Source organism: Netta rufina (assembly GCF_964035555.1).
Source record: "Netta rufina genome assembly, chromosome: 10".
NCBI classification, from domain to species: domain Eukaryota; kingdom Metazoa; phylum Chordata; class Aves; order Anseriformes; family Anatidae; genus Netta; species Netta rufina.
In genome coordinates, this window is record NC_140133.1 from 16,862,875 (window position 1) to 16,887,914 (window position 25,040).

The 25,040-nt window shown below is 42.1% G+C and overlaps 1 protein-coding gene across 1 annotated transcript in view; it reads left to right on the forward strand.

The window, feature by feature from the left end:
• SLC25A26 (solute carrier family 25 member 26) overlaps window positions 1-25,040 on the forward strand; it is an 82,094-nt gene that overhangs the window by 10,854 nt on the left and 46,200 nt on the right. The window contains exons 4-5 of the mRNA XM_084292515.1: window positions 7,935-8,039; window positions 9,435-9,482. Of these exons, the coding sequence (XP_084148641.1) occupies window positions 7,935-8,039; window positions 9,435-9,482 (153 nt within the window). The remainder of the gene's footprint in view (window positions 1-7,934; window positions 8,040-9,434; window positions 9,483-25,040) is intronic.

The window sequence follows — 25,040 nt, forward strand, 5'->3', positions numbered from 1 at the left end:
GCCTTCAGTCTCCCAGCCAGTGTAGTACAGGCTGGCAGACCATAATATTCAAAGTATTATCCTAAGTTTGACTGTAATCAGTATCTGACAGGACTCCTTCCACAGTTCGTGTGCGTTTTGTGGTTTTATTTTCAGTGATCAGGGCCTGTCATTTTGGGTCTGTGTCTCTGTGCTGTCTGTATCTGGATGCACGCAGGCAGTGAGCAGGGGAATGTGCCGACCCTGGCAAGACGAGCAGCGGCGGGGAGTGCAGCAAGGTATGTGGTCTCCTGAATTAATCACGATGGGTTTTAAGATACTTGTAAATTAACCTAGGTGAGGCCAGGTCTGCTGTACAGCTGCTGCAGAACCTTTGCCAAGCCCGTATGCAGAAGCGTAGCTGAGCAGTGGCTGGAAGCTGGTTGTGAATGTGAGACTGGTGCCATTAAGAGCTAGGGGAGAAGGAGTGCAGTTAGTGGACGGAAACCCAAAGCTGCAGCTGGAAATTGGTTGTAAATAGAGACAAATAGAGGCATGATTCACAACTGCTGCCAACAAATTCATCATACAATTACAGACTGAAACAGCAAAATAAGAACTGTCGAGCACCTAGCCAGCCACCCACGCTGATCTTTTTTTTTTTTTTTTTTTTGTATGCTCCGTATTAACTCCATGTATTACCTCTTCTTCGTCAGCTGGCCTTCCTAGATCACTTCATGTTACCAGTTCAGGTCAGGACTTAAAGGACATGCTGTTTCTACTTACAGGGTAGAAACTGGAAGGTTGTCATCTCTTTGCTGGGCCTCACCATCCCAGGGCTCATACTCAGCTGATTTAAAAATATTTGTAGCTCGAAGTACATGACTGTAAAGGAAAATTAACTTGGCTTAAAGAGTATGCATGAGAAATAAATAATTTAAAACGATTTCCTGATGGATTTCCTGGCTTGCAACTTATTCTGCCAGACTCAGCTTTGGAAAGGACTGAGGGAGCTTAAAATAAGGGACGTTTATTCCAGTGTAAGGTTCTGTACAGGGTTTGTCAGCTATTTCTGAACAGCTCCATATGTGAACTAGCCCGTAATTCTTCAGGGGAGAAGGCTGTAGGAAAGACTAAGGGATCAATTAGAGGAAAATACTTGATAAAATACAATGTAGTTGAAATTTCCATGTTCTGGGCCAGCGTATCCCCAAGAGCCTGAGCAAGCTGTAAAATACTAGTCATCTTTCAACAGGAGACTTAATGTGTTTTCAGAAAATATTGCCTGTGTTCTCTTGCCTGGAATCTCATTAACGTTTGTCCTCCTGTAACACAGCCTGACCCCTCTTGGCTCTCTGGAAACAGTTTTGTGCTGGATGGGATGCACCACACTGCTGTGGAAGGGAACTTTTGCTGAAAGAACCGTTTGGCTGGTGGATGTAATTAGTTTAAGTCTTTTAAAATAGATTTAGCAGGCTCACGGTGGTGAAAGTGTTGCTAGGATAGGTTGGGTCATGCAGACAGTTCCGTATGGTGAATTCAGGGCCTTCCATTCTTTGGCTTTAAGGCTTTCTGTGTTTAAGAGGGGTAGCAACTGATGATTCAAGCATCTGCCTGATTAATGAAGATAGACTGGGATTTCTAAAGCTATTCAAGTGTCTGATTTCTGCCACTCAAGGGCTGAATCCAACTGTTTGTGACTCAGGAACTTCAAACTCCGTGGGACACTCGGTCTGTACTGCAGTGAAGAGAGCTGAGCACCAATTTCTGCTGTCTGAGGACAGAAGGTACCGGTCAGTTACCAAGGTGTAGCTGACAAAGCTGATGGAGAGGTAGGCAGGGAGACCACAGCAAGAGAGGTAGGGCATCTGGCTGAGCAATTGAAGAGCCATGTTTGGGGAAAGAAATCTGAGAGCCCATGCTGAGAGGGCTGCTGAAGCATCCAGCTGAGGATTTCAGGCAGTAGGGGTGAAAGGGCTCAGTCAAGATGGCCTGTGTGAAGGAAGAAGCGTTTGGAGGTGCGGGTGATGCTCTGGAGCAGGAAAAAGGGGGCTCTGGAAAACATTAATAAGGAGCTGACTTAGTTTTGACAGTGACAAAGGACGAAACAGCACCCTGCTCAACAGTTGGGCAAATTCCAAGCAGAGCCCTCGAAGGTGGAAAGTTGGAGGAAGTCAAAAACATTTGTGCAGAAGCTCCAGTTTTCCAAATGCCTGCGCCGTTCGGTCCATGTGCATGGTCTCATCTCTGAAATAGTATGTTTTTAAGCCCTGGGAAGTGCAGAGATCTGAGGGATCTTGCTGGGTGAGATTGCTCTTTGAAGAAATGCTTCCTGCCAGCATGCAGGGGAGCTGCAGTTAAATTAATGAAGGCCCTATTGTGTTAGTCAGAGGAAAAGACTGGACGAAGAGGTTGGTGTTGTCTGAACTTTCCTATCCAGAGCCCATTAGTCAAAACTTATTCTCTCTGTGGGCTTTACATTAGGAGTGGAGGCACTTGTTCATGACCCCAGCAGCTTTGCACAGGCCTGAATTTAACTCTGCTGGAAGGGCACAGCCATGCTGTGTGTGAGCGTGGGAGGGGAAAGTAGGATTTAAATATTCTGAGGTTTCATTTTGAAGATGAACACTTTTTCTCTGGGGCTGGCACTTAAAGCAGAAACTGAGAGCGCACAACACATGTAATGGGCAGACCCCGTTGTCCCCGGGGACAATTTCCTCATTAAAATAGGTGTTAACGCTTCAATTCTCCTTTTCCATTGTGCTTTAGCAGGTAGCAGAGCCTGCTGACAAGCACGTGTGGAAGGGCTTGCCTGAGTTTGATCCACAGCAAATTACAGACCATGCTGACGCTTTTTTTCTGCTTTGGTCAAAAGGGCAGCAATTATTTAGATGAACACTTACTGATGTTTGAACCGTTAAGGGTCTGTGATTGCAGCAGTTCAGGCTTCTCTGTTCAAAGAAAATATGAGACCAAATGACAAATGTGTATTTCATTTATCCCTGTTCTCCTGTTAATTTTCATGGTGGTGGAAAGGTTACGGCAGCTCACCTTCTGCCTGCAGGTACATCCCTTGCTCCCGCCTCCGCCAGTACTGGACGTTTCCAATCCCAGACTTGTGGCCAGAGTTTAGAAACAATTATCTGGAGGATAAAGTACTTTGCTAATCTCATAACACTGCATTGAAAACACTCGTTTTTTCTTTTCAGTGAATCTCTGAAGAACCAGCTATAACTTCTCAGTATTTGGAGAGGCATGGGAAGTTGAATATGAGTCTTGTCGAGAGACAAGCCTTAAACCAAGATGAGGCATCTGACATAGAAATTGAGGTGCTTGTATTGTGTCATGTTTATTAACCTGTTTTGGGAAGCAGCATTTTTTTGTAAACAAACCAACCTGAACTGTAAGGTAGCTTTTGTTTGCAAGAGTGCCACCAAGGCTAACGCAAAATGAATTTAAAACAAAAGTAAGCTAACAAAACCAACAAACCCAAGCAAACAAATGTATTCTGTTTTTGCTTCTTCCCTTTGAATGGGTTTTTAGAGTTCATTTTTTCTTGGCTTTTCTGCATTGTGTTGCTGCAGGCAATCTCTCTGACCTTCAAGAACGGGGTGGAAGATTAGGGTTTTGTTTCCAGATTGACTACAGCCTAAACATATGTCCTTTGATAACTCAAACTCTTTGTCGTCATTTCCCTGCAGCAGCTTTTTCTCCTGAGTGGCTTAGTGGTTGTCCTGGGATTCTGAGGGTTGGGTTGAAGTCTGCTTTCTGGATATGAAGTTGTGTAGTGTCATGTGTTAGGTTCCTATTTGATTAAGAACAAATTCATGCAAATGATACCTAAGAATAACTCTCCTCAGGTATGTTCCTTTAGTTCCGTCTGAAGTTATTAAATTAGATTTATGTGGGGAACATCAATTAAAGCTTCCCAGCCTACTCAGATAAAGTTATTAAAAGTAACCTCCTGCTCAGAAAAATTAAAAATCCTTTGGGAAGTGTGTTCTAAAGGGTTCACAGCTGCAACGCAGACAAGTTTTCTGGAGCTTATCACCTGTTTATGTACCCAGTTTTCAAAGCAGGCTTAGGCATGGAGGTCAGAGACTTGTTGGAGTCGCCGAGCGCATGTCCCTAAACCACGAGGCACTAACGTGTTCCAGAAAACTGCTCTGTCCTCAGACTACTCTTCTCTTCTCCCCATTTGCAGCTGAATAGCTGGCTAATTACAGCATGGAAAAAAAATTGGTCTTGATCCTCACCCCAGTCCCTAACAGTGCAGAGAACAGATCAGCTTGTTAGCCAAGAGCTCAGCAAGTGCCAGCAGCTTTGCAGATTGGGCTCTTGGTCTTTGTGCTTTGGTCTTAAGAACATGGGCATTATCTCTCTCTTATTAAAGTGTTCAGACTTTAATAGGAGCTTTAAAGTTCGTGAGCCAGATCATCTGCTGTGCAAGGTCCATGCCAGGCTGCAGACGGAGATGTTTTCTCAAGCTGCTCCACTTAAAGGTACAAAGCTGTGAGTTGTGGTGCACCAGCTGTGTCCCCAGATCTGTGAAAAACCTGCCCTGCAGACACCCAAAGGCATAAACCCTTACCAGCAACTGTAACACCTGCTCTGCATTCTCACTAATGTTTCTGGATAGAGCTCCTGCACAGATCAAGCATGCAAGGTTAGTGTAGCTGCCTGAAAACAAATGCACAAACGTGACATCGTTGTCTTGGATTCTCTACTCAGTCCTACAGAAAAATCAGCCATGTAGAAAATGATTAGCCAGGGGCACAAAGGGTGGAACCAAAAGGCTGATAATTTACCTGAGATTTATTAATATTTGGGTAATAAAAAAGATACAGTTCTGAAGACCAGGAGGAGTTGTGCTCTTTTTGTAGCATGCCTGATTTTCTTTTACCTATAGCCACATAGAAATAGATTTCTGTATCTAACTTCTCATCTACTGAAACAAGCTGTTTAAATCAGTATGTATAAAGAAGCTTTGTGTTGATTTTAGTGTATTTTTGAGACTTTAAAATGCACTGGTCATACTTCAGGGTCAGTTGACACACTGGTCAGAGCAAGCAGGGAAGTCTGGTTCCAACATAAATCTGACCAGGAGATGGCAGCCTTGATGCACACAAGGAGTATCTGAAAATAAAAATGCTTTTTCCCGAACCGACAGAGGAAAAGAAATTACCTTCATTTAATGGGAAGATTATCTAGGTATTGCTAAGACAGTATAATGTTAACAAAATAATCCCATTTTAGCTTTTGTCTTTAACTGGCTAATGCAAGTCAGTGAATTAAAAATGTGCGTAGGTTTGCATCTGAACGCTTGAGTCACGAGTTTGGCCTGGTAATGATTGAAGACAATGACTTTGAAATTCAGTACTCCTCTCCTTCTTGTTTGTGTTTTTGTTCAGAAGTGTTTGTAGTGTTAAAAGACTGGACAGATAATAGATGGTAATTGTCACTTTGGTTTACCTGCTGTGTAAACAAATAATAGCAATGCTTTCAGCTGCAAATTAGGGTTTTACTCAAGCTTAGAGCTAAAACTCCTTGAGCTTCTTTTTCATCCTTTCTTTCCTGCCCATGTAGTACATGTATGTATACCCGTGAGATGGACTGAAAACTGGAGAATTGCATTAGCAGACAGGGAGAGTAAGGAAGGACTTCGTAGGGCGGTACTCATTGATGCCCTGAACTTGGTCTGTAGGATCTTCATTCTGGATTTCTGGTCCCGTCGACAGGCAGGAATTGTGCTCGGCTCCACAGCTTGCTCGGAGGAAAGAGCATGGCCCTATCAGTTGGGTGCTGTTGTTGGATGCCTTAATGCAGGCTGAGGCAGCTGAGGGCCTGCTTCTGAACCCTCTCCATTGCTGGCTGCGCGGTTGTTTGACAGAAAGCTAGCTCGTCACTGGGCCATCCCTCAAACCAGCAGGATTCACCAGGAATGGCTGAGTTTGGCAGGTTGTATCACACTCTTCTGTGGCAAGCTACAGGCTACACCTATGTGAACAGGAGTGAGTAAAAAGTAACCTGTTGGGTTAGACTGGTTACCATTCTTTGCACCCATCTGTCCCAGCCTGCAACTTTATTTCACCTTGTGGGCTGGTGAGACCTGTGACACTGGCCTTCCTACTTCCCTTCTAAAGAGCGGTGTTGACTGACATCAAAAGGCTGTTTGAATCCTTATTGCTGGTAAGGTGCCCGTGTAGAAGCAATTAAGGTAGCACACTGTAAGTTTGGGTGCACACTGGAAATGTCACCGTGCAGCCTGACGTGGGCAGTTGAGGCTCGCAGCTTTCCCTTTTTGCAGTCCCCGAAGTGCCCCATGGAGGCAACCTGACGGCGGAGCCTGGCTGACACGAGCCTGTAATTCCTTTCATAACAGCACAATGTAATCACTGCTTTTGTTCTTGTGCAGCCAGAGATTCCCTTCTAAGCTCAAATTCAAATGGGAGAAACATCAAAGTTAGTTTGAAATGCAAGGCACCCCAAGTAGTCCAGGGAAATGGAGCCATCGCTTTGTAGCCACCCTTCTCTTGCCGAAACAGCAGCACCCAGGTGTCAGGAAGCCACACCGCCTTCTTTGTCTGCTCGTGGCCAACTAGATTGTTTTCATCCCAGCCTTTTTAAAGTTTTCCTCCTGCCTCCATATTCGTAAGGAATAAAAAGCTAATATAAGGACAGGGGGTGTTATGAAGCATGAAGTTCTATAAATATTTATGCTGAACTATCAAAAAACTTGACAGTTCTTATTTTCTTGACATATTGGGGTCACTTGTTATTTTTGACCCTGAGGATTGAAGAGCACATGGAGTTATATCTGTTTGTAATGACTTCTGGATATTGTTGTCTGGTAAACTTGTAGGAATATAACAGGATAACAGACTTTTTCTTAGTCTCTGCAAAAACGGAACTTAAACTTTACACTGTGTTACCCGCGAGTGATCGTTCAAGTTACATTGTGCTTGTGTGTCTGTGTCTGGCACTGAATTCCTGAATTTCAACTCTTGGTGGCATACGTGATCACCTTTCCTGCTAGGAACCAAATTCACTGCAGTGGGTTGCTCACCCCAGCCCAGGAAAGGACCGAAGAAAGCCGAAAGCCTAGCAAAGGGCCGTGGCATCTCCGGTGTCGTGCCACCAGTCCCAGCACTGTTTTAAGTATCCCTGGGATCAGCTGAAGACAACAACTTCTCCTAAAAGTTTACGTGCTGGTGAACAGGCATTTTGTAGAGATGAGGCTCATAACTCTGACACCTCAGTGTCCTCGTTTCTCAGAGTTATGTGCATGCAGTCTTAACTCTTACCTGAAATTGTGGTGGCAGGTGAGCATTTTAAAGCCAGGTTTAGCTATTTCATGAAAGCTAGAGATTTATGGCAGCAGCCACATTATTTCGTCCAGCTACAAGGGCCTTTCTTGCCTAGTTAAGTTCATTACGTAGAAAAGAATCAGTCTGATGCTTCACCTTGAATGAAGTCCGGTGTGTTTGAAGGTAAACCTTGAGTGTGTTGTTTGCATCTAACACTAACTGGAGCGTCTTTTGCTGTCAGTCACTAGAGGGCACAATGGAACTATCTACGAAATTTGTTCTTCCAGTCCCAGATCTGCAGATTAGAGCTGTGAAAGTAGGGGAGATTTTCCTGTAGCTGCCAAAAAAAAAAAAAAGGATGGCTTCAAAATCTTGGTTTCATCAATGATTTGTCTCATCCAAACCTACTTCTGTTTTGGAGGTTAAAAACTGAAGTGTTATTTTCAAGGGTGCTTAATTTTCTGTTAGTACAGTTTCACCTTCTGGAAGCACGTAGCTCTGAGAGCAAACACATAAGCGCCTTATAAACAGCTTTTAAGTTCAACTCATATAATTACAAAAATTATTTCCTGGTTTCTCAGGTTTCTGTACTGGGAACAAACTCCAAACGCGTCAGCTGTATGAAGGCAGCAAAAGGAATTGCTCCCTGATTGTATCGCTCTTTTGCAGGTTGCGTGCCTCATAAGGGTTCCATCTGAAGTTGTCAAGCAAAGGGCCCAAGTTTCACCTTCTGCAAGTACCTTTCGGATTCTTTCCCACACCTTGTACCATGAGGTGAGTTCAGAGCAAAATTTCAAAGAAGTTGCTTCATTCTTCCCACTGATGCTGTACATGTGCAGAAGCATTACTACAGTTTTATTCTTTCTCAGCACTTTTCCAAAAATTCTTCTGTTCCTGGAAGCAGTAGGCATGTTAATGTTTAAGGGAACCAAACCCCACACCTCCCCCATGTGTGTGCACTTAAATGCACACACATGCAAACTTTAAACAACTTTTTCCTCCTCTTTTTATATTGGGCACCTACAAAAAAAAAAACAAAGCTGTGAAAAGATCTACTTGGATATATCTAAACAGCCCTTGTCTGTGACAGCAGGACATCGAGACCCTGTATCTAAGGTTTGCTGGCTGGTTTTCAGTTTTTGAAGCAGGTTTCGGGGGAGATATCTTAAAGGCACCATTTCAGAGAGGCTTCAGGAGAGAAATGAATGCACTTCCCGTATCGGTAACTTTTGAAAAATCAGGATTTTTGTCATCTCTTCAGTACTGTTTCTTTCTGGAAAACCTGCCTGCCGCTGCTTTTACTGCATCTCAAAAGGGCATTTTTCAAATTCTATTATCCCATAAGAGAAAGTGACTCCTGAAGATACTGTGGGGAAAAATGTTATACAAGTTTCCATGTATAAATGCCAGGAAAAGGAAGACATATATATGACCCTTTAATGATTCAGTTGTTTTTTTTAGTTGCTTGCAAATGAATACTATTTTGATAACCCTGTATGAGAGGGTCCCTGGAACTTCACTCTGTGATTTGGTCATTCTGCTCTAAAAGCTGGTGCTCTCCAAATTGTACTCTTTTCTCCTTCTTTGTAGCTGACCAGAGAACTGTAGGATTTGATAAACATCCAAGAAACTGTCCTGTAAGATATTAAACCTAATTTTATATGTACATTTAAAAAGAATTCTTAATTGTTTTGCATATTATTAGCTGGTTAAAAATACAGAATATATTCATAAAAGCTGTGAATCAAAGGTAAGGAGTTGGATGTAAGTTGTCATCCTGTGTGTTCACTTCAGGTAGGCTGCTTAAGCAGAAGAGGAGTAGTTTCAAAATATATGGAGGATAATGGATGCTTGCCCAGGATTAGTCAAGCAGAACTTGGAGTAATGTGTTTCTGTGCTATCTTTTAATTTTAACTGTAAGGTATATTTTCTTCTCTGTAACTGATTATTGTGAACAGTGTTTAAATGCTTTTTGAAATGAACATAAAACTGCCCAGCACTGTAAATCACAGAATACAGCATACAATGCTATAATCAATATAGTCAATTTGTAAGAAGTCAGGTCTGACACTAAGTAAGGCTGCACTGCTTGCCTTGTAATCACCAATAAATTGTGGTCTTTGACAAACTAATTCCCTATAGCTGATGCTTTCTTTTGTTGGTTTACAGGGTATTCAAGGACTTTATCGGGGTTATAAAAGCACGGTATTAAGAGAGGTAAAACACTTGTCTTTCCTTCTTTTTTTTTTTTTTTTTAAACATTGATTCCTTTGCCTCACTTTTTTTTCTGTTCACTAACAAGAGGTGGTGGTAGTACTAGTAGAATTGAGATCAGTTGCCCTAACCATAATCTGTAAATATTAGCATATTTCATTCCAGGTAAGTTACCAGCCTGTAATTTAAATAATTACTGATGACATGCCTTAGAGAAATCTATGATACATGCAAAAAGTCAGCTACCTTCCTGTCTCTTACTTTTGTTGCTGCTAAATTGTAAAAGAATGGAAATATATGTATTAACACGATGAAAAACATAAAATTAAAGCACTGGAAACTTCAAGTCTCGTGGTTGCATCATGTGAAGTATATAATTCAACAATGGTGAACTGGTGGCATCAGGCCAAGTTTGGCACAGATTTAGGCTTTCTTTAAATGTGTTTGTCAGCAGATGCCAAGAGATTATCTGTCATCTGTATATAGGGAGGATTGTGTGCACTTTTTTTTTTTCTCCTGAATGTGTGAAAGAAATGCATTTAGTCATCCAGCCTGTGGATCTGATATAGCATTACTTAACTGCAAATCAGAAGTACTTCACTGGTGGGAAAAACGGAGCTAAAAATATTTTGGCCTGCTTGGCAGTAAATAGTTCCTAAACTTAAAATCTCTTCATAAACAGACTACCAATTTTAGGATTAGTGTCATGGAAGTGTTTGATACGCTGTGTGGACTGAAGGCATTACAAAAGAAATAGAAAAGTTCTTCTGTTGGCTTTTGTGACCCTGGTTTGGACCCACTGAAAGTGGTGGGCGGGCAGAGGCTCTGATCTTGTTGTGCAGCGTGTTCTCGTGGCTTCAGTTATGGATTTAGTTTGTGCTCAATGCTGGCGCTCTTGTGCAGCTGGAACTGTGGCACCTGAGATCTGCCCACAGCAGTCCCCATGTGGGCTGACGGCCTTCATAGCTCTGACTTTTAGATCTTTAAATGACATCTGTGTGACTTCTTAACAGCTCTCATTTAGGACATTGATTGCCCCTATGATTTCCCTGAACCTTTAACTTTTTTTTTTTTTTAATTTAAAGAATTTCCTAACATTAATGATTTTATAAAATGTACGTAGTCTTCTCTAAGCTGTTTCAGATTAGCCAGTGGACAGGTTTCTTTTGGCCTTTAACATACACTGATAAACTCCCAATCCAAAACAGCTTAAAAATCACATCACAGGTGGTAGATCATCTTTTGACAAAGCAGAGTTTTCTCCATGAGTACCTCAAATAAAGAGGCAAGGCTTGATTCGTATGAAAACGTAGCAGCTATTTTTCAGAAAGGGTTATTTACTTACAGTGTTCAGTGTGGCACGCGGGGGTTTGTTCTCTCCTTGTATAGCTCAACTGAATAAACTAGGTTTAGATCTCTGCTTTTCTTCATTATTTTTTTTTTTCCCTCCAGATTGGTTGGATGTGTTGCCATTGATAACAAAGCTAGTTGCAGAGGTTTTTTAAGCCTTCATTCAGTAGCTCTTCTTTAAAAAGCCTTTCTTCTTGCTGCAAACTATTTTTAGGGCACTTAGGTTAGCCAGTTCTTGTTACAACGTAGGATAAAGATGGATATTACCTAAAATAAGAAATCCCAAATTTAGTGTTCTCCAAAGTGCTGAGAAATGACAGTGCACTTCAGTTTATTTGAGCAGTTCTGAGTGTTTCAAAAATTAGTTGCTTTTGCAGAGATGACACCTGCTTTTCTGAAATGTATCCCGCACCATAGCTTCATCCTGTACTTATTTTCTGGCTCACTAAACACATGTTATTCACTCAGATTTCATTTGGCGACGGGCAAAAAAAGGCCAACGAGTCATTTTGATTTCTCTGAGGGGTTCTGAATAAATGAATAAATTTAGGTGCCATTGAATACAGATTTTGCATACTAACAGGTAGATAAAACACACGGTTACAACTGGGTGCTGTTCTCCTTAAAATTTGTTTTGACATATGTCAGGGTGGTAATTAATTTGCAGACCATATTCATGGCACAGTGTGTGACCCTGCTGAGATAACTTTGTTTACTCAAAATGGCAGCACTTTGTTGGAAATTTAATGGGGGTCCTCTCCATTATGTATATTCATAAAAGATCCTTCAGAACTGATTTCTGTTGAAGTATTGCTTTTCAGGGGAATCTGTCCGATAGAATGAGAAATAAATGATCACCAAATGAAATGTGCTTTCTTTTCAAAATGAAACAAATCATAAGTGATGTCTTTAAAAATAAAATAAAAAAAAATCTTTGAATTTAACAGCCAGTTAAGGCCATTGCATTTTCAGACCACTAAATACATAAAGCAATATCCATACAAGTAGGAGCTGCATGCTGAACCTCCAGCTGGAACCACTCTAAGCCTGATGTTTAATCTTGATATTTTCTCCTCTATCGAAATACACTTCCTTTAGGGAAAGTCTTTATTTTCAGATAAAAATCTATATTAATTTGTTATTGGACACATCCAGGTAGCTGCATGACATCTGTAGACTCCAGCTGAATTTTACACTTATAGAGTTCATTTGTATGTTTTGTTTTTTTATTTAGACAAAACCCTTTGTTTAGTTACAGCAGAGTGGGATTTTGGGTAAAATGGTTTCAATGAACAATTTTTCATTTAAAAAAAACAGTAATGGAAGAGGCTGTGGATATTGATGCTTCGAAGATGGTGATGTTCTTGCACAGACAAAATTCTTGAGCCAGATTTTGAGATGTTGGTTTTAGATTTTGCATATTACATAATGCAGGTATCAGTGCCTGGACAGAGATCTGCTTGCCAGTTGCTTGGACTTAAATGAAAATGAGTTTGAATGTTTATAAAAGGAATGCAATCTTGAAATCTCTTCGTTTTCCCATAGCATTGTAGATCTTTTCAAGGCAGCCTTATTCTTTTCTGTGTAATTTGCATTAGCTGCTGTGCTGCTTCTGTTCTGGTGCGAGATGGTTGTTTCACCCTTCACTTTTGATTTTCATTCCTTCTCTTATCCCCCTTTATCTTTTCAACGGAATACCTTCTGTACAGACAAATATCAGAAAAGAAGGAAGATGGTTAAATGTATGATGCTTTTGGAAATACCTTTGTTTGAGGGAGTCTCAGTGGAGGATAAACTGTGAAGTTTTGGCTGTGCTGTTTTCACCTGCTCTGAACTAATCCTAAAATCTGAAGGAAAACAAGGTATGGTGCATCATTCTTTTGGCAGTAGTAGCCTGCAAGAGACACCAGTGCTCCGAGAGGAAAGCTTTTGTGACAAAGCACAAAGTGAGAGTATGGTTATTAAGCTGTTCAATGAGACTTTGAAATAATGGCAGAAATCTGAGGCTGTGAAAAGATGTGGAATTCCCATGATGTCACTTCCAACGCAAATCAAAGCGAGAATTGGCCTTTCTTGTGGTCACAGTATGGCAGCGTGCACTGGTGCGCAGACTGGATCGTGCTGCTAAGAGCAGTCAGCGAGCAGGTAAACGTCGTCATGTTTTCCAGAAGAGAGTTCATTTGTAAAATCTCCTGCCATCTTATAACAAGGCAGGAGTAGGCTGTAAATGCACTGTAAATCCTCTAGAATTTCTTAATGGGAATGTAGTTCTGCTGCTGAGATCTTATATAAGCAAGTGGAGCCAGATTTTTAATTCCTGCATAATTCATTTTATTAACTATGACTGAGTAGAACATCTGTTAAAATTCCATAATGTTCAGTTCATGGGAAAAAGACAGAAGTTCCCTTTGGAGTTTATCCATTTCCATTAATGTTACAGGAGCCTAGCAGATGTCTTAAAGGACACTATTATGAACGGGAAGACAACGCAAGAGAATGAAGTGCATTGTCCAGTTCCACCGTGTGCAGCAGCTTGCTGGACAGTGAGTCACATTACTCTCTGCGTGTTTGTATGAAGGGTTCAGCTTTGCACAGCTGAGAAGTGCCACACTTAAATGTGGTGTCCCTTCAGTTGCAAATTGCTGTAAAAGTGTTTGGGAGAACTGAGTGGGTGCTTTGGTTTTAATCTAGGTTGTCACTGCTAAAAATATTGCAGAGGGATTGGGCCCTAACTCAGGATTAGGGGCGAAAGGAGCTAAAATGGATATTGAACTCGTCCTCCATCCCTTTGTCTTTAAGGAATCGATGTTTATAATTCACGTATGACTTGAAAGGAGGCAGAGAATTGCTTTCAAATGGCAGTCCTTGCCGTGCAGGTAGCTCTGCTTGTTGTTTGTATTGCCTCAGAGACTTCTCTGAGAAAATTCGGGCTCTTGACTTTTAATGGCCTCCATTCAGGGGGGCAGTAATGACGAGTCCCTGAGCAGTGGTGTTTGAGAGCTCATCTCAGGGCTCAGAGTTCGATGGATAATTTGATAAATCTGAAAAATCTGAACCCACTCTTGTGTAGCATGCTGTTGGTCTTACTGCCAGGGAGGTAACCTAGCTGTGATTTCTGGGAGTACGAACTTTGAGAATTAGTACAGCTGTAGGGTTGGCTGGGGGACACACGATTGTTTGTTTTCCTTTGGTGTGTGCAGGTCGGAGCCCTGAGTGAGCACAGGCAGATCCTGCTGCTCTGGGGGAAGACAGCACTCTATGCCATATTCATTTGGGTCAAAGAGGAGGAGAATTAGTTAAAAGTAAACCGCTGCATTAATGAGTGGCGGCAGTGCTCCGACAAACAGGCAACAAACTCAAACTTTCTCCAGTCTCCAAAACCCCAGAGGTAACATCTCCTGAGGAAGAGGTACTGTGGGCAGTACAACTGGTGGCCTGTCACAGTGCCCCCATCAACGGGGATGGGGAGGACATGCAGGTGACTGACCAAAACCCCGCTCTTAACTGACTGACTACCAGGGAGAAGGTGAGAGGCACTCTGAAGCAGCTGGAAGCAAAATGAGTCTTAAAGACACACCTGCTGCCTTTTCCTAAATTTAAAGGGTCAAGGACCAAAGGATGCTGAAAAGGTTATGTATAAAAATGTGGAAGCCAGCTGAGATATGTTAAAACATTGTTGACCGAGCAAGGGAGGGGATCTCTGAGGGCTGAGCTCGATAGAGAACAGTCTGCAAACAGGGAGCATAGTTTGTTTATCCACCAGAGGTAGTTTTGCATGCTTTTCTTTTGTTAGGACATCTTTATATAAATATCCTGTTCTCCTAGCTGTTAGATTTTTTTTTAAGTTTATCTCTGTTGCTGTAGGACAGAAAGAATGTTATTAAGACATTCTTTTTCTTGCACAATTAAATCTTTGATCTTCTATCATTCTCTGTATTACAGAGCAGATGTCGATTGAAATGGGCAAACAGGACACTATCTTAATACAATATTTGGAAAAATAAACATCCTCTCTAATAAAATATGTGCAGTATCTGTCTTTTGTTACTTTCTGGAAAACTGAGTTGGCTTTAATTGTATTTTGGGATTCTAGAGAGGTTAGATTTAACCAGGAATTTGCCAGGCAAGATCCGTAAGACTGGGGTTTTTGCCTTGTACTGGGCAACCAACGTTTCTTAGGTTTGGGTGTTTCCATATAGAATAAGTCTCATAGAAGGGTTGGGAACTAGAAAATGGATTAATTTAGTCCCTGCCATGTGAGAAATTATGCAGAAGTTATGCAACGTGATTAATAGGAGGAAAGTTGGGAGCGGAAAAAAGAATCTCTCTGCTTCCTCCTGCCCATATCGCCACTGTGTTTTGGAATGTGTGTTACTGGAGTTGTACCAGGTATCTGGTAGGGCACCTGTATCTTCCTAGGTATCGATACTCAATGGATTTTGATTTTGGAAGGTATGTAAGGGTTAAAAGTGATTCTTGTGGTGTAAGAGCAGGAGACAGCTCCGTGCTCTGGTGTAAAGGCTCAGGCACATCCAGGTGCTCGGGACCTGGAACAACAACAAATGTACAAAGGAAATAACTGTCCTTCGTTTTTGTGGGTTATTCATCACACTCCTTACTTTCTGCAGTCACTGGAGTAGTATTCGGAAATTAAAGCGGAGATCTAAAAAGGCTTTGTGTAGGTTTTGTGACCTGCTTGAATGGTAAATAAACTGGCCAGGGTGGGCAGAGACGGAAAGCAAATTCCCTGTAAAGTTAATGTGGGGGATTTTTTTTTTTTTTTTTTTTTTTTTTTTGGTTAAGCACGTGCAGTGATCCCAGATTTGCCAGTTGAATGTGCTCTTTCTCAGGCTGGGTGCAGCATCCACGTTCATCGGTTAGAAGCAGAATGCAGCCATCCTTTCTGCCCCTGGTAAATCAATTTTTACCAGAGCATACAATTAATAGGGTCTCTGACATCAGTGGATATCTTCATCTGAAAAGAATTTCATATATGCAGCGTGTTTCTATATTTGGAAGACTATAGCCTTGCATCTAGGCTCTCCAAACAGACAAAACACTTCCAAAAACTGTGCTGTAAAAATGGTTTATGTGGTTTGGTAATGCAGATGCTTTCCAAATGGAAGTGTATGCAAGCAGCATCTTGCAGGAAGCATATTTCACCACGTGCTTGAAATAGAGGTACTGTTCCCATACTTTTTCTAAGCACCTCACTAAAGCATACTTGCAAGTGATGTTTTCTGCATTGTTCTTGATGTAAGGAACACATTTTGTGGGTCGGTGGTGACATTGTGGGCAAGAACAAGTTGGGAAGAGGAAGATGCTTGACTCTGGTTTTTCTTCATGCTGTAAAACCTTCGGTTGGTTGTTGGATGTTTTTTTAAACAACCTAAGAACTGTTCTTTGCATTGGTTTCCCATGAGTTTTGTTTGGCAGTGGTTTGGAGAGCATGCTCCATGTGCTGGTTCCAGTGGAGAATGTCCATGTGAACCTTGTTTCCCCACTGTAATAGGAGGGAGGACAGGCAACAGATAACTCCGCGTGGTTAAAAGGAGGAGGAAAGGCAATAGGTAGCAAATAGAAGCAATTATAGGAGATACTTAACCTTATTTTTATTTTTTATCTGGTAGTATCACTGGATGAATAACACTGATGTTTTCCAAAGCAAGCTAAGGGTGTTAGAGTTAATGGGATAACTCTGTATCTTCAGATACCTGGGATATCTCTGTATGGGATATCTCTTATCATTACAGCCTGGTGGCATGGCACTGAAGTCCTGTCATGTCTAGTCGGATTGGAGAGTTCTGCCTACTTCTGCAATTTGGCTGGCTGTAACACTTGTGACTGTTCAACGGCAAAAAGAATCGTATAAAAACGTGGGGAATTTTTGGCTGAGTGGCCGATCCCAGTTTTAATTCCACAGCTACATTCCTCTACGGGCAACTGTATTTTGTCTGCCTGGATTCTTTCTGTGGCTCTCAGCAGGAGACGAGGGTTCCTGCTTTTCTACGCTGTGCAGAAACCGTGCAGATGGCTGATGAGTTCCCGGGCTGGATCCGGTGCAGGCTGCATTTCGTTTGTGGCTGTGCTGAAGCAGGTTCTTATCTAACCGTAAAAAGATAGGGGCGCGTGTGTGGCATAGCTGCTTGTATAAAATCTGAACAGAGACACGCATGCATATACATGTAAAAAACGGCGTTGTTTTTAATAATTCCTTATCAAGGGTCTTGCACTCTCTAAGGCAAATCGTCCTCTCAGTGTGTATGATGGGTCTGGAACAGCAAGCAGTTTGGCAATACGGGACATGCTTTCAAGGATGAAATTCTTGCCTGAAATAGACCAAAAAATGACTTTCACAGTGGAAGATTTCCATGTACAGAACGATACTACTGTCACTATTAACAGCAATTATCTGGTTTTCCTACTTGGGGCAGCTATTGCCTGGTTTTCTCTACATCTGCTGAAGAACAGAAAACTCAGCAGTCCAAGATCAAAAGCATTTTCCCCAAATTCCTTGCATGATATTCTCTCAAGCAGCAGTTCTGCTTTAACACAAAAAGCTGAGTGTCTGCTCTGGCCAAGACATGTGCTTCAGGACTTGAGGGTGCAGAGTCCTGGGGAGCTTTCTGCTCAGCCTTGGGCTTGGCGCTTAGCACTTGGGAGCTTCCAGCCTCACGTTGAATGGTGACAGCCTTCTTGCATTCTCTTCTATCAGAAAGATGATGATTGCTGTAGCATGTGGAAATAGTTCAGCAAGAGAGGTCTGTGGGCATTAACTGATGAGCTCTAGTGACTTGTTTGGAAGAGACCCCCCCTTTCTGCTAGGAGGTTAGCATCTCAGTGACCTAAAGCGCTGCGGAGTGGTGGGCTCTGAACTGTGGTTCAGAGGGCCCGATGTGTACCAGCTTCTGACCCAGGGTGAGGAACCTCTGGCAGTAGGATGGGGCAGACAGATGGAAAAATCTCTTAAATCATCCCAGCGTTGGTTCTAGGAATCTATTGTCCATACCCTTGATATGAAAGCTCAGATCTGCACGTGTCCATAATACCGTGCCCGTCAGCAGTACTGCTTTTGGTGGCAGCCTCGGCGCTTGACTTACTGTTTGTGCAGATTTTTGAAGGCAACAGCAATCGTGATTTTCATCTGTAGGTACACCAACAGAACTGGAGGGATGGAGCTAAAACATGCAGAAGAGAAGAAACTGATTTTAATTTAGATTGCTGCTGCTGAAACCGGGCTTGATTTAGCCATAAATAATTCCACCCAACCCTGATGCGTTGCTAGATTTTAAATTCTTTTCTACGTTTATCTGTACACATGCACGTATGTATGGATAGAATGCTTGCTCTGTTGCTTGTTAGATGACGTATGTATACATCAAACTAAGTATTAGGCACCAACTGAGAGATATGAAGAGTTGAAACTGAAAACCCAAGATTGTGGATGAAGGTGTGGAAAAACAGAGCAGACCTGCCGCAGAGCTTATTTAATTTAGCACGATTGTGGTAAATTCTGTGTTCCCCCACTCCATGTTTTGGAAGTACGGCCCTTGTGACAGCTGGCTACAAGAGTGGCTCTTCCAAGTGGTTAACACAGGTGACACCACAAATTTCTTTTGACAACCCAGCTTATTTTTATCTTGCAGGAAATAAGTTCTGATTCCACTGTTGTGAGCAGAGGAGATGTGACACCCCCCCATCCCAAAAAACAAAAAACAACAACAAAACAAACAAACAAAATGCTTAAAGCCAAAGTCATACCTAGCCTCAGAACATTTTAAGGGCCAGATTCAGCTGGTTTTAGCTAACCAAATAGATGAAACAACTTGCTTATTTATTTTTTTTTAAGGGATATTCTGGGAATTCACTAGCAATCAATCCTTATAGTAAACATCTTGTCTGGTTAAGGGAAAAGAAGTTAATTTTGGGCATGGGAACTTTTGCTTCTGTTTCAAAAAAAAAAAAAAAAAAAAAGTTGGAGCACAGTGACCTTTCCTGGGTCTCTCCCTTGCTCTGTGCAGACTGACTGAGCGCTGCAAGCAGTCACACGCTAGAGGGCACACAATGCCTGTGATTGCTGCAGTGCCAGCCCAAGGAAATGCCTCTTGCAAGGGATCCAATCTTAGGGTGCCCTGTGGAGCTTGGAATTGACTTTGCTTTAATCCTGCCTCTCAACCCGGTTGCAAAGGAAACATAAAACTTGAAATACTGTTTGTTTTGTTGATTCTGGGGAGCAGTCCCATTGAATTTCCTGGGACTAAAAAAAAAATTCTTAAGGATAGCCAGGGACCTTTATGGCAGTGCAAATTCAAGGCTGATACTTTCGGTTTGATTGGTTGTGCTTTGCTTTTTTTGTTTGTTTAATACCACGTGGCTGGTTCCATTCGTGCTTGTTTATCAGGAAGCAGAGGGCTTCTCTTGCCCTGCCTGCCCAGGTGAGCTGCCCGCTGGCTGCTGTGTCCAGGACCACAGCGATCAGCTGCAGTCACACCTTGAGAGGCACGTGGCATCTCCTGTGAGGCAGGAGGAGAGCTGCCTGTGGTGGTAGCACTTGCAAGATGCAGGAGCAGAATGCCCTCATAACCTGGGTCTGCACTGTGCATGGGATGCATGGATGTATGGTCAGGTATCTGCAGTTCGGAAGAGCAGCCTGGCTGTGGTTTCCCTCCAAGGAGGAAGGACTCTCGGGTCTTTCCTAAGAATTTCCTAAGAATGAGGAGGCAGATTGGCTTGGTCTTCGCACAGAGTGAAGAACTGGAGGTGTAATGGGAGGGCTTGCAGTCGCTGTGTGTGTAACTGGAAATGCACGTGGGGGAAGGGACGGGATGGATGGTAGCATGACTTTCATTATTTTTATAGAAATGTAGGCAAAGCAGACCTGGTGCATATGCTGCAGATGGAAATGGTGTTATTAAACCGGCCTCTTATCTCACTTTTACTTTTCTGTTAATTTTATAGAAGCCAATAAAGTGTAAGCTCTGCAAATTTTCTTTTTATGCGGGTTGAATAAGTGAAAATTGTATTCTTGCTTTTCAAAGCCAGCAGGCCTGGCTACAATAAAGCAGAGCTTGGCCTGAATATTTTGGCTTCGAATGGCAGATACAGCAACCCTCAGGTCACTCTACCAGATCTGGCTGTTCCAGGCTTGAATCTTTCCCAGTTAAATACTGCCAGTGATGCACGGTATGTGACACGGATGAGTTTGTCATGAGTAAACTGAGGCCCCTGGATGCTCTTTCAGACAAAACAAACCCCCCAAAAGAGTAAAAACATAAACCAGGATACTACCCCTGCGTTCCACGGGAGAACAGCTAGTACATTGTATTCTGAATTTGCATTTGACATCGCACTGTCTAACTTTGAAAAGAGAAGAGCCATAAAGAAGTATCCCTACACATCTAAATAAGTAATGTGCTCATACCTCAGTGGGAGGTTATCTGCTTCATTCCTGCTTTTGCTGATATGAAATCCTGAAGCACAAGAAAGTGTTTTAGGAGCCTCATGAAATACAAGACTCTGAAGCACTTAACTGAATCTTGTCTTGTAGATTTTAACACACCAAATGCCAATTAAAGCAAAATTTGGCCCAGTGTAATCTTGCCACTGGCTACATACCTCACAAGTTTGGGGTGGTTTTTTTTTTTTTTTTTTTCCTTTTTCTCCAACTCTCCCAGCATTTTGCCTTCTGGCCTGTACAGCTGTGCTGCTGGTATACTTTCTATTTCTGGAAGTGACCCATGCAGTTAGGTCAGTTTGTTTTAGCCTTGCTCCTTGTTGCTGAAGTAGTATAGCACATTTCCCCTCGCTGCATGAAAGCCAGGGTAGACAATCTTGATAAATATGATTAATGAGCCTCTTTGCTTTGCTCTGCAGCTGAAGGCTTCCTGAGGTTCTGTCTCTGCTGGGCTACAGCTCCCCAAACTAACTTTTACATAAAAAGTATGCCTTAGAGTCAATGATGCCGTTAAAAATATTTTTATTTGCAGCTTTTGCTATAGGAAAGTCTTTGCAGTTGAAATATGGTAATGGGGTCTGAAGAGGTGGTAGTGGCAGGAAAAACAATTCATAAGAGTGGGTGAGGATTGTTTTTTCCACCTCTGTTGTGTTATCTGAAAGTTTGTTGGTTACATTTTCCGTGGCTGAGGTTAAGTTTGGGGTTAGTGTGGTATTTAAAGCCTTGCCCTGATCAGCGTGATAGTAACTGTGATAGTAAATGGCAGCTTCAAGGTGATTATAACTTGTCAGGAAGCTGTAACCTGCAAACATGTTCAGTGATGCTCGTTTCCAGTAACATGACTTAAATACGGTGTTCATGGAACTCGATAAAAATTATCTTGTGTTGTCCCTTTTGTCAGAAGGAAAAGCAAATGAAGCAGCATGTTATCTTGATGAAAAATGCTGTCCAGAGACTCCAGCAGCTGTGTGGCCGCTTCTTCAGAAACGAGATTAAAGGGTACAGGGGGAGCCGAGGGGGAGCATTGATGTGAGTGATAAAATAAAAGCGTTACGGGCACCAAGGAACATGCAGGTTGCAACTCTTTATTAGCAAACACCCGTATTAGTGAGGGTACTTTGCAAATTCTCTTAAAAACAAGGGGCTGAACTGTCCTGCATGTGGGAACAGCTGGCTGCAGCGCTGCTCAATCCATCCCTGCTTGCCTGGAGACTGCTATGGGGTGGGAATTGCAGCCTCCTGAAAGGAGCACGTCAGCGTGCTCCATAATTGAGTACAAGTCTTAATAGCAAATAATCCTCTTGAAGTTGTGTTTTTTTCCCCCTACTGCAATCAAAGGCGAGCTTTGTTAAGGCATTAACTAACAAATTAGCTGCTAAATACTGGTAATAACCTATTTCCCATAGATTGCTTTTTAATTATACCCTAAGCTGTGTGATTCCTGAAATCGCTTCTTAAGCAAACCAATGTTTGTGGACATTTCAAACCACTGTAACTAAGTGGTGAAAAACTCGCATCTAAAAGTTGTTAGTGGTATCAGAATACGACTTGCTGATATATTCCCGTCTGCAGAAGAAATACGTTCTCAGTGTTTGTTTTTATTAGTATTTTAATTTAAACATGTTATGGTGTGCTGTGAATCTGTTGTTTTAACTTTACTTCTGTGTACAATATGTGCCCTCATCAGACTTTAGCATAGATATTTTCCCTTTAACTTTAAAAAAGAAACTTTCAGTGAGGGAGGAGGACTTAACCACTCTATTTTATATAAGTATTGGTTAATGCAAACAGTATTTATTTTGCTAATCTGTGTCTCAGCAATCATTTAGAAAATTAAATGAACTTTGTTTTATGGGAGGGAGGGGCATTTTTGGTGGATTCATTGCTTTTCCTCCCCAGATTTCAATAAAGGCTATACCTCTTCCAATATATCATCCTCCTTCCCTTCAGAGCCGACTCTTCTGTTAAGGGAGCACAGCCATCAAAACTGGCAAGCGTTAAGCTTGATAATTAGTTCAATATAGTGACCAATTCTGTGAATTACGAGTTCAAAGCAACATATGGACATGGATGAAATCAGATTTTGGCATTTCTCACTTAGATTGTTTCAGGACACTGCTGGAGCTTCTTTGATCTGTAAATAACAACTGCAGTTCAGTGCCTTACTTAAAATACATCAAACGCATTCATGACTTTTGCTTTTAGATATAGACCTCACTTCTAGTTATAGTTCTGAATCAGATTAATGCGGCTATTCATGTTTTGAGATTTCATGGAGAAAGCTACCAAAGATAGCTCTTTTCATTCTTCATGTTTTAAGAGGAGCAGCAAACACTTCTGTCTTGATCTGTACCCCAGACCAGCTCAGCAGCTGCACTGGGAAATGAAAAGCAACCCTCTCCTGGCTGCAGAGGGGCTGTGATACTGATGGCGATTGTTAGCCTTCCGCTTTCTCAACAGTATAAAATAAAGAAGTGAACCAAAGGTTTGTTTTCACTCTACCATTTGGTTACCTACTTCACTAAATCCATTCCCTGCTGTCGTTTGCACAAGGCAGCCTTTTTCTCAGTCTTCAACTGTGGGCTATTTTATCCACGATGTTCCCTGCAGCAGCCAGGAGCTGGAGATACCCAGGCAGACCCTCTTTGTTACTCCTTAAGGTATACGCAGGTGCTGACCTAGTTCAATAAGCAACATTAACTAACAATAGGTAGTTAAATGTGCTACCTCTGGGGGCTGTGTGATTTCTTGGTAGCAAAGGAATGAGGGAATTACTGATACTCAGTGTTTTTACCATCCGCTTTCCAGCTGGGTAATTCCATTGTTTGTGATTCAACTCCCACTGTTTTGCTTAGAAAAATTCAGCGTTTAGCTGTAATGTGATGTATTATTTTTTTCTGCCGCATAGTTAGCTGTGTAATTACCCAAATTCCCCACAAATGATTGAGTTGTTTTCATACTGCTTTGGGGTCTACATAGATCAAGTTCTTGTCCTATACAAACCTTAATCTACAGCTTTGTACCCAGTGAAAATTCACTGCAGCCCTCCGCCTCCCCCCTCCAGCCCATAAGGTTGAAATGGAGCAGAAAGCCAAGCTTCTCTTCTAAGGAACCCCGTCCCTCCTCACTTTATAGTCCCTCGATAAGATGCCAGATAGCTGTCACTTGGTGGAGCATTTATTTCCGTGGGTGGCAGATGGTAAAACCCAAGTAGGAAAGTTGGCTTTGGCTGATGGGATCAGCTCCTTGTTCTGGCCAGTCCCGTGTCTTGTCTCTCATTGGGGCCAGATGGGGAATCCTCAGGGAGGGCAGGAGGTAGGAAAGATCCTACACTGGGTTTGGGGCTGACATCTGGCAGCTGTTGGAAGGCAAGCATTCACCTTCCCTTCAAGTCAGTCCTTGTTACTACCAGCACCCCAGCAAAAAAAGACTGAAGAATTAGGTAGTACAAATCCTAAACTTCTTCGTTAGTCATTTGAAATGGATGCAGCTGGCTCGGAGATGGCTTACACCAATAATTGATTTGGAGGGGCAACTTCAATTTGTTATTTAGGAAAATAATTCCTCCTTTTTTATTTTGCCCAGCTGTTTGAGCTTGGCTGGTTGGTGCCAGTGGGACTCACTGGACATGGGATTGGGTGTGACGGAGAGCAAAAGGGTGGTGAGGGCTTTGAGATTAAATCTCAGCAGTATTTGTTTAGTAAATTAATATTTGAAGCTTCTGAGAATTGGTAGAATTAGATTCTAATGAATGTCACTCCTCTTTCAGTTGTCTCCAGTATTTGCATCAAAATTGTATCCCACGAGGTTATGTTTTATGCATTTTTAGTTATTCTTTTGTTTTCCTTGTTAGCTTTCTTGGTGCTCTGAAATACACGCATGTTTTCTATGAGTGCTTGCAGTAATGTAATCAGTGGGAATTCAGTTCTGGATTCACAGCTCTGTCACCAATAATCTGTATTGCGTTGGTTTTTTCTTGTTTGTTTTACATCTAGGTATATGTTTATTCTGTCCCCTTGAGTTTTATGTAGTTAAGAGATGCCTATTCTGAATATTTAGAGGCACTAGCAGTTATTTACAGAACACGTAGTTTCTGCAAGAATGAAATCAGAAACTGAACTCCGGAATTTCTGTGGCAGGTCAGGCACTTCTGGCCTCAGCTGTCGTTGACTGGAAGAAGAATAAAGCTCTCGGTGCCTCTGCAAAGCACTGCAGCAGTCTGTTCCCTGATGTTATGATACATGTCACATGCTGCAGAGAGACAATATCAATATGCCTGCTGGATAAACGCTCTCTGGATAAACTCGGATGTTATTTTGTCTCCTCACTGTGCTTTTTATGATCCACATCTCTCAGATTGATGTGAATATGTAAAATATGACCTGCTTTAAAAAAAAAAAAGTGTCTAAATGTAATGACCAAGGAAAAAAATGCCTGAGAAGTGAGCAGAATCCTATAGTGAAGTTTCAAACACCGGCCGACAGAAGAGCCCTGATATATTTGTTTTCATTCCTGTACTTTTCAGAGCCTGTTTCACAATGGTTGTCACTCGATCCAGGATTTTAGGAGGGCGCTTGAATAAGGCAGTGTAATTTGTGCAGTTTAGGAGGCTGGGGAACTACAGTGGCTTCTGTGCCTGGTGCCTGAGAGCAAACTCACCCTGTCTAGATGCTCGGGATGCCTGTGAGACAAAACAAAGGAGAGAAAACAATAACAGTTTGGGTAAGGAAGAAATACTTAAAAATAAATGTTTGGGA